We start from the raw sequence: 14,600 nt of genomic DNA, 5'->3' as shown, positions 1-14,600 counted from the left end.
GTCTTTATTTTATTTTATTTTTTTAGATTCCCCACATGAGAGAAAACATGCAATCTTTCTGAGTCTGGCTTATTATATTTAACATGATAATATCAAGTTCCATCCATTTCTCAAAAATGATATGATTTCATTCTTCTTTTGGCTAAATAATAATTCATTGTTTGTATCTCCTTTTCAATAACTATTTTGGTAGATTTAAGATAATATTTTTCTGCATTTTTTGAATAAGTGATCTTGCATTTTAATTTTTTAATAATCCACATACATTCAAGCTGCTCTTAAACTGGAGTAAACGTCCAGTTTTAGGAAAATAACATGGTGATTGACCCTTGTTGCAATGGGGCAAAATTGTGATGTATGTAGTCGAGGGGAGGAATAAAGAACGTCCATGTGCTTCTGCCCCTTTCAATGCTTTATTCATTCAAATTACTCAATACAGATTCACTCTATAGGTTCTTAATCAAGAAAATGACAATTCCTAATGCTAGGCACTGCAATAGACATAATCAATTCACAGCAAACAACTCTAGATTAATCAATTCACAGCAAACAATTCTAGATTAATTGTGAGCACTGCAAAACACACTTAATCATGAGAAGCTAATGACATACATTCCCTCGGCACGCTAAGTTCAAAGGTCTTAAGTCTTAGGCTTTGAGTCCAGCAGATGCACACTCACTCAGACCACACCACGGTGATCAGGTCTGGAAACAAGGCAGGCTTTTCCTGGCAGTGGAGTGGATGACTGGTTGAGAACAGGGTCGTAGGGAGAAGTTGTGGCTCTCACCAAGATCCGGTCGAGGCTGGTAGAGTTTGAGAGCAGTGAGGATCACCCAGAGGCTCAGGAACAATGACAGGTGATGGGATGCCAGGTCCTCATCAGGCTCTCCAGCTCGAGTGCACCCTTGTTTTGGCTGGCTGAATCCCGGTTCATCAGCTCTATTATTTATACTAAATTTGGGGGGGGGTTGACCCTCCTTTCAATCCTTATCAGCTACCACCAGAGTGACATCATTTACTCTGGGGTCAGAAACATCTGGTCTGGTGGTCTCCACCCTGTTCTTCTCGCCTTTCCCTCTCTTCAGGTGAGGACAGCCTGCCAGGGGCTTCACTCTGGTTACCAGGGAGAGGGAAAGTAACTTGTTTGAGGCCTTACTGGAGGGCTCTGTGGGTGTGCCTGGTGAGACTGCAGGTGTCAGACTGGAGCTTTTAAAATGCAGTAAGGCCATCCTCACAACCCCCTTCGTGTTGCCTGAATGAAAGACTTGTCCTCACACTGGGAATGGCAGGGCCTCTTTGCTACTTCAGTGGGTCCAATGTGTGCCCTGTCTACTGGTCCCTATAGCTTACAGCTTCCTGGCCCCAAACTCAAATTTTTGTCATCTCCAATTAGTTTAAATACAGCTCAAATGGGCATATAATCATCCCTTTAGAGCCTGCCTGCTTTACATACCCCCAAAACTGCATCCAACACATGATAACCACACATTAGACAAACCCTGCAGCTACAAGTCCCCAACCCACTCCTGCCCTTCAAAGACTCCCTGCTTTGCTGTTGAGTAGAAACATCTAGACACATAAGTCCCTTGGATTCCCCTTTCTCTGGGGTATGGCCTTGCCCTCTTCCTCTTGGTGGTGATGACCTCACATCACTGTCTCCAAATAGTCTCCTGGGAGGGACACCCCTGTCATGCAACCTTGGTCAACCACTGCTCAACAAAGCAGGCTCTGTCACTCTTGGTGAATTAGACGCATTCTATTAGAAACAAAAACAAGTTATGAGACAAAGTCTACAAACAAGATAGTATATAATTGAAAGTGGCTGAAAGTTTGTCTTTTCTTTATAAAGAAATCAAAAAGAAACAGAAACAAGGTACAGAGACAGAATGGCCCCTTGTCCAAGCTGACAGCTTATTTGTATCAACATGTTACATTAGGTCACTGGCATCAGTAGTGCATTATTGTTCATTGTGACATTAGGCAGGTTACAGAATTAACAACATTATGCAGCTTATTCCTCAGTTATATACTATATGTGCAATGTGCAATATTAGGAGCCTGTGTAGCTCTCAAGAAAGTCCATTGTTTAAAGTGACTGTTATGGGGACAGGTTCAGGTGCAGTGGAGTTGGTGAAACATAGTGGTTGTCTGACAAGAGAGTTTCTTCATTTCCAGGAACTGAGAGCCTGAGATTAAGGTCAAGGCTGATAAGACTCTAGCACAAAGCCTCCTCATGCAGGGCATTGCACAGCAGCTAGGCATCCCTCACCTTTGCACAGAAGCTTTCCTACCAGCTAGACATCCTGTATTTTGCACAGAAGCTTTCCCAGCCACCAAGCATGCCACAGCCATGAAGTCATCCGAGATTGAAATCCCAAACATAGAACCCTTACATTTCTCCTGGATTTAAGTTTTTTAAGTGAGGTTTGAAAAGAGATGGGGAAGATGTGCGCTTGTTAATATGTCATCCCCAGCTAAATCATTCATAGAATATAATCCATGCACACAAAAGATAGCAAACCCACATAGCAAAGAATAACTGGAAATACTGCATATTAGGTTCTTTAAATGAAATTTTATTTTTTTTATTTACTGAAAAATTACAGAGAGTACAGAGTTTCCATATACCCTTCCCCAAACTATTCTTATTGCTCACATTTGTTTTTGTTGTTATTGTTTTGTTTGGTTTGGTTTGGTTTTTGGTCCTGGCAATTATCACTGAGCCACATTCCCAGCCCTTTTTATTAACTTTTTTAAAGTTTCTTAGGCCATCACTAAGTTGTTGAGGCTGGCCTTGAACTTGCAATCTTCTTGCCTCAGCCTCCTTAGTCACTGGGAGCTAGTGCTAGCATCTTATAGAACCAGTGTTCTGCTGTGAAAACCAAGAAATGCAAACTGGTACACAACTACTAACTAAAATAGCAAATTTAAGTTTATCTGCTGTATTAAAGATATTAAACTGGGATTTGGGGTTTAGACTTTGGCAGAAGGGATCCAAAGGGCTGATGTGTCCTTTTACCATCAGTGATTGCAGGGTGTACCTGCAGTATATGATTCAACACTATTATTGCTGACCTCAATCTTCTGGCTATGGTGCTATCTACACAGATTCTGTACAGTGTAAATAATAACTGTAGAGTGATTATATTTTTCTTTCCATATTTAATCATGTATTTTGATATAATATGATATAAACAAACTGATGATCTCACACAGATCGTGTATGAAAACTATACTTTCATCAACACAGCAATCATTAGTTGCTTTTCAGAGTTTAGTATTTTAACAAATGCTTCCAAGGCATCCCAGCTTGTAGTAGCAGCCATAATAGGGTAAGACGAAGCAGGATCACTTTTCATCATGATTTCATTTTCTCTTAAAAAATAGATTTTATGTTCTCACACTCTCTCACACAAAGGAGAAGAATTAGAGTGCATAATTCAGGCCTTTTTCTGCATAACTTATAACTTATTTAATCCAAATTAAGGAAAGTAATTAATGGAATTGATGGGATCCTATAAGGTTGAGAGCCACAGCCAGGTTGGGATGACGCATGGCATTTTTGCAAGAAGTAGTGGTTGAGAAGTGATGCCAGCGAGTTCTCCCAGAGTTCCCATTGAGTTCCAGTTGAGCTCTCGCGGGGATTCCCGGAGAGTTCCCATTGGTTGGGGAAGTGCCAGAGGAGGGATGTTTCTGGTTGCTGGTTCCTGGACAAGCCGAGTGGCATTCCAGAGAATTCCCGGGGAGCGTGTGTGGAGTGTGCTGGTGGAGTTCAGAAGTAAAGTTTGTTCCTGCTTCAGTGGCTCGTGATTTGTGCCCAGCCAGACTGCGGCATTTGGTGGCCCATATGGGGAACCCCTGAAGCTCAGGGGTAAGTGAAATTGAGGAAAAGCACTCCAAATGTTAAAGTGCCAAAGTTTGGCTGGGAAGGCGAGAGAATGGGTGACCATTTCAAAAAACAATGTGTTCTTGCTTTGATTTGTTTTGTTTTTGTTTCAAGCTGCCTATCCCTAGAACTTTCTCAGGCTAACTGGGAAAAATGGTTGGCTCAAGGTTTGAAGTTGTTCAGCCCTGAGGAAGAGATAGAGATAGACCACGAAAATACATTTCAATAAAATAGGAAAATTGATACAATGATTTTTTGTTCCATTTTTGTTTCATTCTGTTTCAGTTTTGTTTTGTGTTATCTTGTTGAGTTGTGTTATCTTTATAGTAGATTAGAAATTAGTAAAAAACAAACTGAAAAAGTGTTAAGTAAATTGTTAGAGGTCCAGACTATGGTAGAAAACATGTTAGATCAAGCAAAAGAGAAGGTCTCTCGAGCTGGTCAGACAGAGGAAGAAAATTTAAAGGAAAAGGGGCTATTAGGGAAAAAGCTACAACAGGAGGCTGCTACTAACACCATTCTATCACCAGAGGGCGTAATTCAACCAACAGCCCCACCTATGGAGACAGCTGAGTGGCCCTCAACCCCCGTAGTTGATAGATGGGATCCTGAGACAGGACCTCAAAGATTAGCATGCCCTGTACTTGAACAGGCAGGAAGGCAGTAAATTCACCATGCTTTAGATTTCAAAACAGTGAAGCAGTTAAAGGAGGCTGTAACAACCTATGGTCCCCAAGCACCCTTCACTATAAGCATGGTCGAATCCATTACCAACTTGGACATGACACCAGCAGATTGGGCTACCATGTGTAAAGCTGTGCTAAATGGAGGACAATATTTGTTATGGAAGGTTGCCAATGAGGAATTTTGCGTGGAGACGGCTAGGTGAAATGCAAAAGAAATCTAGATATGTTGTTAGGAAAAGGACCTTATGAGGGTCAACGGCAACAAATTGAATATCATCCTGCTATATGTGCACAAATTGCTGAAGATGCAGTTAGGGCATGGAAGACTTTACAAGAACATGGAGATTTACAAGGTCAATTATCTAAGGTAATACAGGGAGCTAATGAATATTACAGTGAATTTGTAGATAGGCTTATTCAAACAGGTACCAGAGTTTTGGGGGATACAGAGCAAGAAATGCCATTAATTAAACAACTGGCTTATGACCAAGTAAATCATTGGTGCAGAGAGGTCATTAGACCATGGAAACATGGAGATTTAAACACATATATTAAGTTGTGTAGAGACATTAATGAACAAGGACAAGTCTTGGCAGGTGCAGTACAATAGGCTTTAGATGCTAGGCCAAAAACATGCTACAATTGTGAACAAACAGGACATTTTAAAAGGAATTGCCCCATAGGAGGAGGGTTTAACAAAACTAGGTATCAAAGGAATAGAATACCAGGTATTTGCCCATGATGCCATAGAGGGAGATATTGGGCTAATGAATGCCAGTCTCAAACCACCATAGAGGTTATTCCATTATCAAAAAATGGACAAGGACCAGGTGTTTATGCACGATATTGTGGAGAAAGGCATCAGGCTCCATTGCCAAAAAATGGACAGGGGGGCCCAATGCTCCAGGGCCCACGACCACAAATATACGGGGCACTGGAGGAACCCAGAAATACCATGGAGGAACCCAGCAACACCATCAGAGTAGTGCCCAGGACACATTATCCATCAGATCTCTCATCAGATGAGCCAGAGGGAGCGCAGGGTTGGACATCTACACCTCCGCCAGAGCAGTACTAACTCCAGAGATGGGAGTTCAAATCATTCCCACAGGAGTAAAACGACCTCTTCCCCAAGGAACAGTAGGCTTATTGTTGGGACACAGTTCTTCTACTCTAAAAGGACTTATGATAAGTCCTGGGGTAATTGATCCTGATTATGAAGGTTAAATAAAAATTATAGCTAGTTCTCCAAAGGGTATATCAGTAATTTCACCAGGAGATAGAATAGCACAGTTATTAATAATACCCAACCTACATGATAAATTTTCCATTAGTAGTATAGAAAGAGGTTCCAGAGAATTAGGCTCCACAGTTGTAGATTGGGCTATGATGTCTTTAAATTTAGATTCTTGCCCAATGCTAAAACTAAATATTCAAGGACATGAATTTAATGGGCTACTTGATACAGGTGCAGACCTTAGCATTATATCTCGTCAAGAATGGCCAAAACATTGGCCATTACAATAAGCCACCCAAATGCTTCGAGGCCTAGGAGTGGCAACTAACCCCCATAGAACTACAACGGTATTAGACTGGAAAGATCCTGAAGGATATGAAAGAACTATACAGCCATATGTATTGGATCATCTTCCTATAAATTTATGGGGACAAGATGTCCTAGATCAATTAGGTTTGACGTTAACAAATAACATCAATCCTAATGTGCCCACTACTAGGGCTAGACAAGGTTTTAGGAAAGAAAAAAGATTAGGAGAACAAGGACAAGGTATAGCAGCACCAATTTAAATAGATCAAGGAATAAATAGACATGGATTGGATTCTCAGAAGGGGTCACTGAGGCAATAAAAATTACTTGGAAATCAGAAAGACCAGTATGGGTTCCTCAGTGGCCCCTGACTAAAGAAAAGATACAAGCAGTCCATGATCTGGTCAAACAACAATTAGCAGAGGGACATATACAACCATCCGTATCTCCCTAAAATACTCCCATTTTTGTCATTAAAAAGAAATCTGGTAAATGGGGATTATTGCAAGATTTAAGAGCCATTAATAATGAGATGGTTATTATGGGACCTGCTCAATCCAGGATTTCTCAATTGTCTGCTTTGCCAAAAACCTGGTACGTTTTAGCTATAGATATTAAAGATTGTTTTTTTTTTTCAATTCCAATTCATCCTGAGGATAGTCCACGTTTTGCATTTACTACCCTGCACTGAATTATGAAGGTCCTGATCAGAGATATGAATGGAAAGTACTCCCTCAAGGGATGCCTAACAGCCCAACTATGTGTCAAATTTATGTTAACAAAACAATCCAGCCACTTAGAAATCAAAATCCTGAACTACAAATATTTCACTATATGGATGATGTATTATTAGCACATAAAGATAAAAACACATTGCTAGAATGTTATGCCACACTTACAAATTTATTAAAAAATTATAATCTAGAGATAGCAATAGATAAAGCACTATTAAATTTTCCAATTAATTATTTAGGAGTTCTGTTATCCTCAACCATGGTCCGTTCACCAAAAATTCAAATACGAGTAGATCAACTCAAATCACTTAACGACTTTCAAAGGTTATTAGGAGATATTAATTGGATAAGGCCTTATCTAGACATACCAACAGGAGAGTTGGGACCGTTATTTGCTATCCTAAAAGGTCCATGAGATCCAAATTCACCCCGCATGTTAACGCCTGAAGCAAGAAAGGCATTAAAAATTATTGAAACATATATGGAAAATATGCATTTGGATAGAATTGATATAAGTTTGTATATATTATTTATTGTAATACCAACAAATATTCCTACAGGAGTATTTTAGCAAGAAGGTCCATTATTGTGGATACATTTATCTTATTCTCCTAACACTATTCTTACTAGATATCCTGAGGCTGTAGGACAATTAATACTCAAAGGAATAAAAGCAGCATAGGGAGTGTTTAGAATTTCTCCCCCAAAAATTATTACTCCATATACTATGGATCAAATTGATGAGTTAGCTAATGAGTTAAATACTTGGGCAATAATCATGTGTAAATCTAATGTTTCATTTGATAATCACTTACCATCTAATCCCTTATTGTCTTTTTGGTCTTCGCATCCTGTAGTTTTTCCAAAAATGACAAAAAAAAAAAAAAACACCTATCATGAATGGTCCAAATGTATTCACTGATGGGTCAAATAATGGTACAGCAGCAGTAGTTACCCCTGATCAAACTTTTACATGTTTAGTACCCAATCAGCTCAAAAGGTAGAGCTTAATGCAGTATTAAAAGCATTTGTGATGTTTAAAGATTCTATATCTAATTTATTTTCTGATAGTCGGTATATAGTTATTCCTATAGTATCCCTTGAAGATGCTGGTAGGATTTCCCCTTCCTCTACTGTTTTCTCTTTGTTTTCCACTATACAAAGTCTAATCTGGGACAGAAAAGATCCATTTTTATAGGACATATCAGAGCACATACAAGATTGCCTGGAGCCCTTAATTTGGGCAATGATAAAACTACACGTGACATACATATTTTCTCTACACTAGAAGAAGCTACAAATTTTCATAAAAGATTCCATGTCAATGCTAATACTTTACAAAAGCATTTTTAAAAAACTAAGGAACAAGCCAGACAAATAATAAAACAATGTCAAAATTGTGTGACCATTTTACCACAAGTTAATCTTGGAGTCAATCCTAGAGGACTGATACCTAACCATATTTGGCAGATGGATGTCATACACTTGCCAGAATTTGGAAAATTAAAATATTTGCATGTTACAGTTGATACTTCTTCCAGATTTTGGATGGGCTCCCTTCATGCCAGAGAAAAAACTAAAGATATTATAGCTCATTGCTTACAAAATTTTGCCACTGTGGGCATTCCAAAACAGTTAAAAATGGATAGTGGTCCTGGTTATACATCTACCTCTTTTAAACAATTTTGCTCATCATTTGGCATTACTCACATAACAGGAATCCCATACAATCCACAGGGACAAGGCATAGTTGAAAGAGCTCATCAAACTATTAAAATGTACTTATTAAAGCAAAGAGAGGGAATTGGAAAGGAGTATATATCCCCCAAAGATAAACTTAAAATAACCCTTTTTACTCTAAACTTTTTAAATTTGGATTCATCAGGGCTTAGTGCTGCAGAAAGGCAAATGTGTCCAAAAAAATGTACATAAGCCTCAGGTACTTTGGAAGGATATTCTAACAGGACAATGGAAAGGTCCTGACCCAGTGATTGTCTGGAGTAGGGGTTCTGTTTGTGTGTTTCCACAGGAAGAACAGCAGCCGATTTGGATTCCAGAGAGACTAACCAAAGCTATTTCTACAGACCAAAAAGAAGATGATTTGACTCAAATCCATAACAGCTGATATCCAGAGCTCCAGCTTGGCTATTATTACATCTGCAACAGTGGTTCTCCCACACCTGGAGGCTAATGAATAATGAACACCATTAAAGCCTATTTCAAATGTAAAAAACTTTGAGGCTTGCTTGTGGGAATACCTTCAGACCCAAATGCAAGTTACAAAAAAAAAAAAAAAAAGAAAGGATGGGATATCCAAAAAAGAGTCAAACCCAGGTGGTAACCAGGATGCTTTTTTCAATATCTATTTTATTATTGCCTTTCCCCACATCATAAAGTTCTAGTTTATTTTTTGAGCTCATACAGACCTAGATTAATGTTTTTCTGATCAGTTTTATTTTTTGACTGTGGAGTTTTTAAACATTGCAATGGAGATTTCACCTGTGTAAAGCTACAAGGCCTTTGCTATTGTCTTATGTGTTGTATGTTATGTATGCACACTTGTGTTTTGTGTTGTATGTCTGTGTGTGCGTATGTCCATGTATCATATATGAGGACCGCTCATGAAAAAATGGATCCAAATTTTTTTTTATTCACGTGATTTTAATGGTCTAATTTAAATTGGGTAAATTTAAGCTGTTGAGGATTGTTTTAATATGTGAACAAATAAGGAGGTTAACAGATCTGTTGGTTTACTTTCACCTTTCTTTTTCATTATATTTAATAATTCTGTTCAGGATAATGTAAATTGTTCAGAAAATTGTTTTCTTAGTACCTGTTGGAATGTTACATAATTTTTTAGCATCATTGCCAGAATTCCTATCTTCATCCCAGTGCCAGTGAAGACAAAGATAAAACCAAACTACAGCTTCTTTGATAGTTATCACAACAAACTGTATAAACTGATGCATCAATGAATAATAACAAGTAATGCTCAATCAAGGAGTCGATTTACTTTGGGAAGAAATGGACATATTGATGGATTCCTCTGCTTTGAACTGCTTGCAGAACTTGCCTGGACTATGTATCACTTGTATGCATTGTTAACTATCTGTTGGTGCAGCGAATTGTGGTAGTGTTGGCGTATTTTTGCTAATGGTGTCACTGGTGATACAATTTTTCCAAAGAAGCCGTCAATTGGATTGGTGTCATGGCATTTCTGTATCCTCCTCCCTTCTGCTAGTGATGGTCTAAAATTTGGGGGCCAACAGAGGTGAGGCAAAGAACCTCACCCCCTCACACTGGTCAAAGGCCTATCCACAGGTATGGCTGTATGCTGGACTGGTAGTCAATGATGGGTGTGATCCAATTGCAGTGGTACCAACCTAAGATTGGAGACTGACGCCTAGAGGTTAGCTCATCCAATGATGGATAAGGACCAGGTGTAGTATTGGACAGCCTAACAGGCACAGTCCCTAAGGCACATTGCTTGTTGTTTAATTAAACAGAAGTGGGGAGATGTTGAGGGCCACAGCCGAGTCGGGATGACGCATGACATGTTTACCAGAAGTAGTGGTTGAGAGGTGATGCCAGCGAGTTCTCGCGGAGTTCCCATTGAGTTCCAGGTGACTTCTCGTGGGGATTCCTAGAGAGTTCCCATTGGTTGGGGAAGTGCCGGAGGAGGGATATTTCCAGTTGTTGGTTCCTGGACGAGCTGTGTGGTGTTCGAGAGAATTCCTGAGGAGCGTGTGTGGAGTGCGCTCGTGGAGTTCAGAAATAAAGTTTGTTCCTGCTTCAGTGGCTCGTGATTTGTGCCCAGCCAGACTGTGGCACTTTAACATTTGAAGTGCTTTTCCTCATTGGAGATGATTTCACTGTTAAAGGCATTGTTTTTGCTTAATATTACTAAGGATATTTAGATTTCCATAAATATTTGTACAATTAAAATACTACACACACGCATGCACACACATACACACACAAAAAAAATCTTAGTCACATACCCAATAGTGTCAAAGTTGTCTGGGATGCATGTAACGTGTAAAATGGGAAGCACTCAGCAAGATCTACATTCCTAAACACAATAATGAAGAATGTGCTTAGATCAGGCTCTTTGCCAAGTGCACAGAAACTGAGTCTGGACTTTACCAAGCATCAGCTCTTAGCTGAAGCCCCGCAGCACCTGTTTCCCGACCCCACACCTGCACGTGAAACCATCAGGAGCACAGTCAGCATGGGAGCTGAATGTCCAGCCAAGGAGCTGTTGTGTTTCTGCCTCGTGTATCTACACCTGCTCATCCACGTGTGCCTGCTCTGTTCTCCCCTCACCTCCATTTTCCCTCTTGGGAACTTCCCAGGGTCAGATAAATGATGAGCTGCAGAATGACACCCACTGGTCTGTGGACTGCACCTGGCAGAGCACAGAGACGCCTGCTTTTGACAAGCCTCACTGATCAAGAAGCCATTCGCTCTGGAGAAATGGATAAATGGGGGTGTTTGCTGCCCTTTTCTCGTGAACATCGTGCTAATCTCTCAACCCTCTCCTAGCCATGAAGACTGGCCTCTTTCTATTTGCTGCTCTCTTCTTCCTGGCTCCAGGTAAATGAGCATCTTTGGAGGGAATGTGAGCAGAGGAGGTGGCTCTGACAGAGGGTCTCTGTGCGACCACCCAGGCTGATCACCACTCAAATGCAAGGGCCCCTGTGGGCTGGTGGCCCTGCGTGGCATCACTTGCTGCAGAAGGCGATGCCTCCTTCTATAATTGCACCCTCTATGAATCCTTTGCATTTCCCATCATTGTCCATGAAGTGTTGTCACAGGTTGGAATAAATTAAGGGAAGTCAGGAGAGATGCCTTTGGCTCACAATTCCATGCTAAAAAAATCACAAAAATGTCTAAAAAAGATTTTAATACTCTGGCCTTTGAAAATCTGGTTAGGCTATAAAATAGGAAAGAAAGAGAGCTAGAGAGAGGGAGAAATGGAAGAGGATAGGATTAGAAGCATGTATTCACGTTCTGATGTCATGGCATTAGGACAAACTGCAGGGTGTAGGTTTCTGTCAGTTAACCTACTTTAGCAAACTACAAGCTGGACACCATGGTGAATGCTTCAATGACAAAACGTATGCAGTTCTCCAAAGCCAGTGACTTTAAGAAAAGTGCGACCCCACCTCTTACTCAATGGAATTCAGAGCTTTTGGGGGGGTCTGTTTTACATATATTTTATAGACATAAATATGAACAAGGCAAAAATCATACGTGTGTGCAGGAGGGAGCCAGGGTTGGAGCCTGGCTCTGTTTTGCCTCCATGAAAGATGGTTGTGATTTCCTCCCACACCAGGGCTCACTGCAGTGTTCTCCTGCTTCTGTGCAGCTGCAGTGGCTCCAGCTGTATCTCCCCAAAATCAGGGCACAAGGCTCAACTTGTACCAGGTAGAGCTTGTACCAGGGAGCTATATATCTTTATATCTTTGGCTTCTGGCACAAATTCAGAAGTCACAGTGAGTTGAATTTGTGCCAGAAGCCAAAGATATATCCCTCATGTGCTCTGCTCAGAATTTTCATGCCAACTATTCCTGTGCCCTCTGGTTTGAATTGCAACAAACCTGTGCAAGTAGGTTCTGTGTCAGGACGTGGGGATCTGGGCCTGCAGGGGACTCGCTTCACTGGATTTAATGCACACAGTGGAGACGGATCAGAGGTATCCTTTTCAGGTCACACAGACTTATTCCGTGACTAGTCAACACAATGCAAGGTTGCATAAAATAAAATTACCTAACGTATCTAAATTAAAGCAACTTTTAATGCACTTTATGTGTGCACTCACACACAGGTGCACTAAGTCCCACATGGCTATCTGTGATGGTCCATTAGAAGCCCTGTGGGCACAGATGCTCTCTCCCTCTGGAGGCTCCCGGGCCATTACTATGAACGGGATTCAGCAGGAGGACTCTTTCAAAACAAAGTCCTCTACGTTTAGCCTGAGATGACGTTGCAGTATGAGAAGAGAATAGAATATGTATGCCACTGTGGTGTCATCCAGAGTTCTCTGGGCTTTGAAACGGTGTGTGTGGGGGGGTTGTTTCTATTTGAGCAGATGTGCTGATGCTAGATAATGGTTGGTGCATGGGAAGGCACTCATCCATCTAGATTTAAGCTTATCCTAATGTGAATTAGACACTTTAATATGTTGACATTAAATGTAATCTGCCGACATCTGACACTAACATTGCAAAGATCTCTATTAGTCCACTCTAAAATGTTAACCCAGATAAGATGAACTGTCTGTCCTTGAAGCAAGATGCTCTTACTGCTGCTATAAGTACTAAGGTAAGAACTGGAATCTATGCAAAATAACAGAGAACGATTTAAGGAGCTGGGCACATGCCATAATTTCAGCGGCTCAGGAAGCTAAGGCAGAAGGATCACAAGTTCAAAACCAGCCTCAGCAACTTAGTAAGGTCCTGAGCAACTCAGAGAAATCTTGTCCCTACATACAAATATAAAAAGGGGGATGTGGCTCAATGTTAAACACCCCTCTGTTGGGTCCCCAACAGAGAGAGAGAGAGAGAGAGAGAGAGAGACTTAAGGAACCAGTACCAACACATTCCCTCTTCCTTCCCTAAAGTGCCTTCTTTCCATGGTTGACATGTGGAGGAGAAATCAGATTATGTCTTTGTTTTTTTGCTTGTTTGTTTTGTTTTGTACAAGGGATTGAACTCAAGGGCACTTAACCACAGAGCCACATCCCCAACCCTATTTTGTATTTTACATAGAGACAGGGTTTCACTGAGTTGCTCAGAGCCCTGGTAAGTTGCTGAGGCTGGCTCTGAACTCATGATCCTCCTGCCTCAGCCTCCTGAGCAGCTGGGATTCCAGGCACGCACCACGGCGCCTGGCCCAGATGGAGTCTTTCTAAGCAGCCACGTTACTCTATCGACCACAGTAAGCTTCAGGGGTTTTCTTTTGCTGTTTCCTTTCTTTCTTTCTATCCTTTTCTGCTCTAGTCTCAAGCCCTTTCTTCAACCTCAGGTCTTGCCATACTTTCACCAGGTAGCAATCTTAGAGTGTATGAAGGAAACTCCTGACTCCAGAGAAGTTTATAGGAACAAACTGCTCATTACTCTAATAGATTTGGATAAAAGAATGTTGGCATCTGTTTCCTGAGGACTCCACATAGCCTAATGCAAATGCTGCAAGACAAATGGATTCTTCCTGTTCATTCACCCCATGTAACAAAAAGACAGAAATAACACACAGAAAATAGTTCCCTGCCACCTCATCTCCTGGCAGGGTAAGGCGTTCTGACAGTGGTGTAGAACTCTTGGCTGATGTCTGTGACTACCTGGTCACCGCTGAAAGAACTGACCCATGTGGCTCTTTCCCTTGTGTAGCCAAGAATGAGTTTTTTGATGACAAATGCTACCAGCTTAAAGGGAAATGCATGCGTCATTGTCAGAAAAATGAAGAGCTTGTGGCTCTGTGCCAGAAGTCCCTGAAATGCTGTCTGACGCTCCAACCCTGTGGGAAGATCAGACTGGATGACTGAATCTGGAGACCTGGGCCTCTCGCAGGAGCACGGACGGCCCGGCTGCTGCTTTCACTCTCCACCAAAAATAAATGATTGCTTTGATCAGCTTGTGAGTGCTTCATTTGGAAGGGAAACCACGCCTAGCCGACCCTGCTGGTCTCTCCCTCCTGGCTTATTTTCCTGAAATTCTGTGGTAAGGCCACTGCCCTCAAAGCCATC

At 41.1% G+C, this 14,600-nt stretch overlaps 1 protein-coding gene across 1 annotated transcript; it reads left to right on the top strand.

Moving 5' to 3' along the window:
* Positions 1-11,400: 11,400 nt before the first annotated feature.
* On the top strand, positions 11,401-14,399 carry LOC101971590 (beta-defensin 106A). The gene is made up of 2 exons (XM_005342533.1): positions 11,401-11,449; positions 14,245-14,399. The coding sequence occupies exons 1-2, from the start codon at positions 11,401-11,403 to the stop codon at positions 14,397-14,399; spliced, it is 204 nt and encodes a 67-aa protein (XP_005342590.1).
* Positions 14,400-14,600: the final 201 nt, after the last annotated feature.

This window comes from Ictidomys tridecemlineatus, chromosome 14 (assembly GCF_052094955.1).
Source record: "Ictidomys tridecemlineatus isolate mIctTri1 chromosome 14, mIctTri1.hap1, whole genome shotgun sequence".
NCBI lineage: Eukaryota > Metazoa > Chordata > Mammalia > Rodentia > Sciuridae > Ictidomys > Ictidomys tridecemlineatus.
This window is presented reverse-complemented; position numbering and strand designations above follow the sequence as displayed.

Coding starts and splice junctions, on each gene's coding strand:
- LOC101971590 (XM_005342533.1), top strand. CDS start 11,401: ATGAAGACTGGCCTCTTTCTATTTGCTGCTCTCTTCTTCCTGGCTCCA. Junction 11,450..14,244: donor TCTCTTCTTCCTGGCTCCAG/GTAAATGAGCAT, acceptor TCCCTTGTGTAG/CCAAGAATGAGTTTTTTGAT.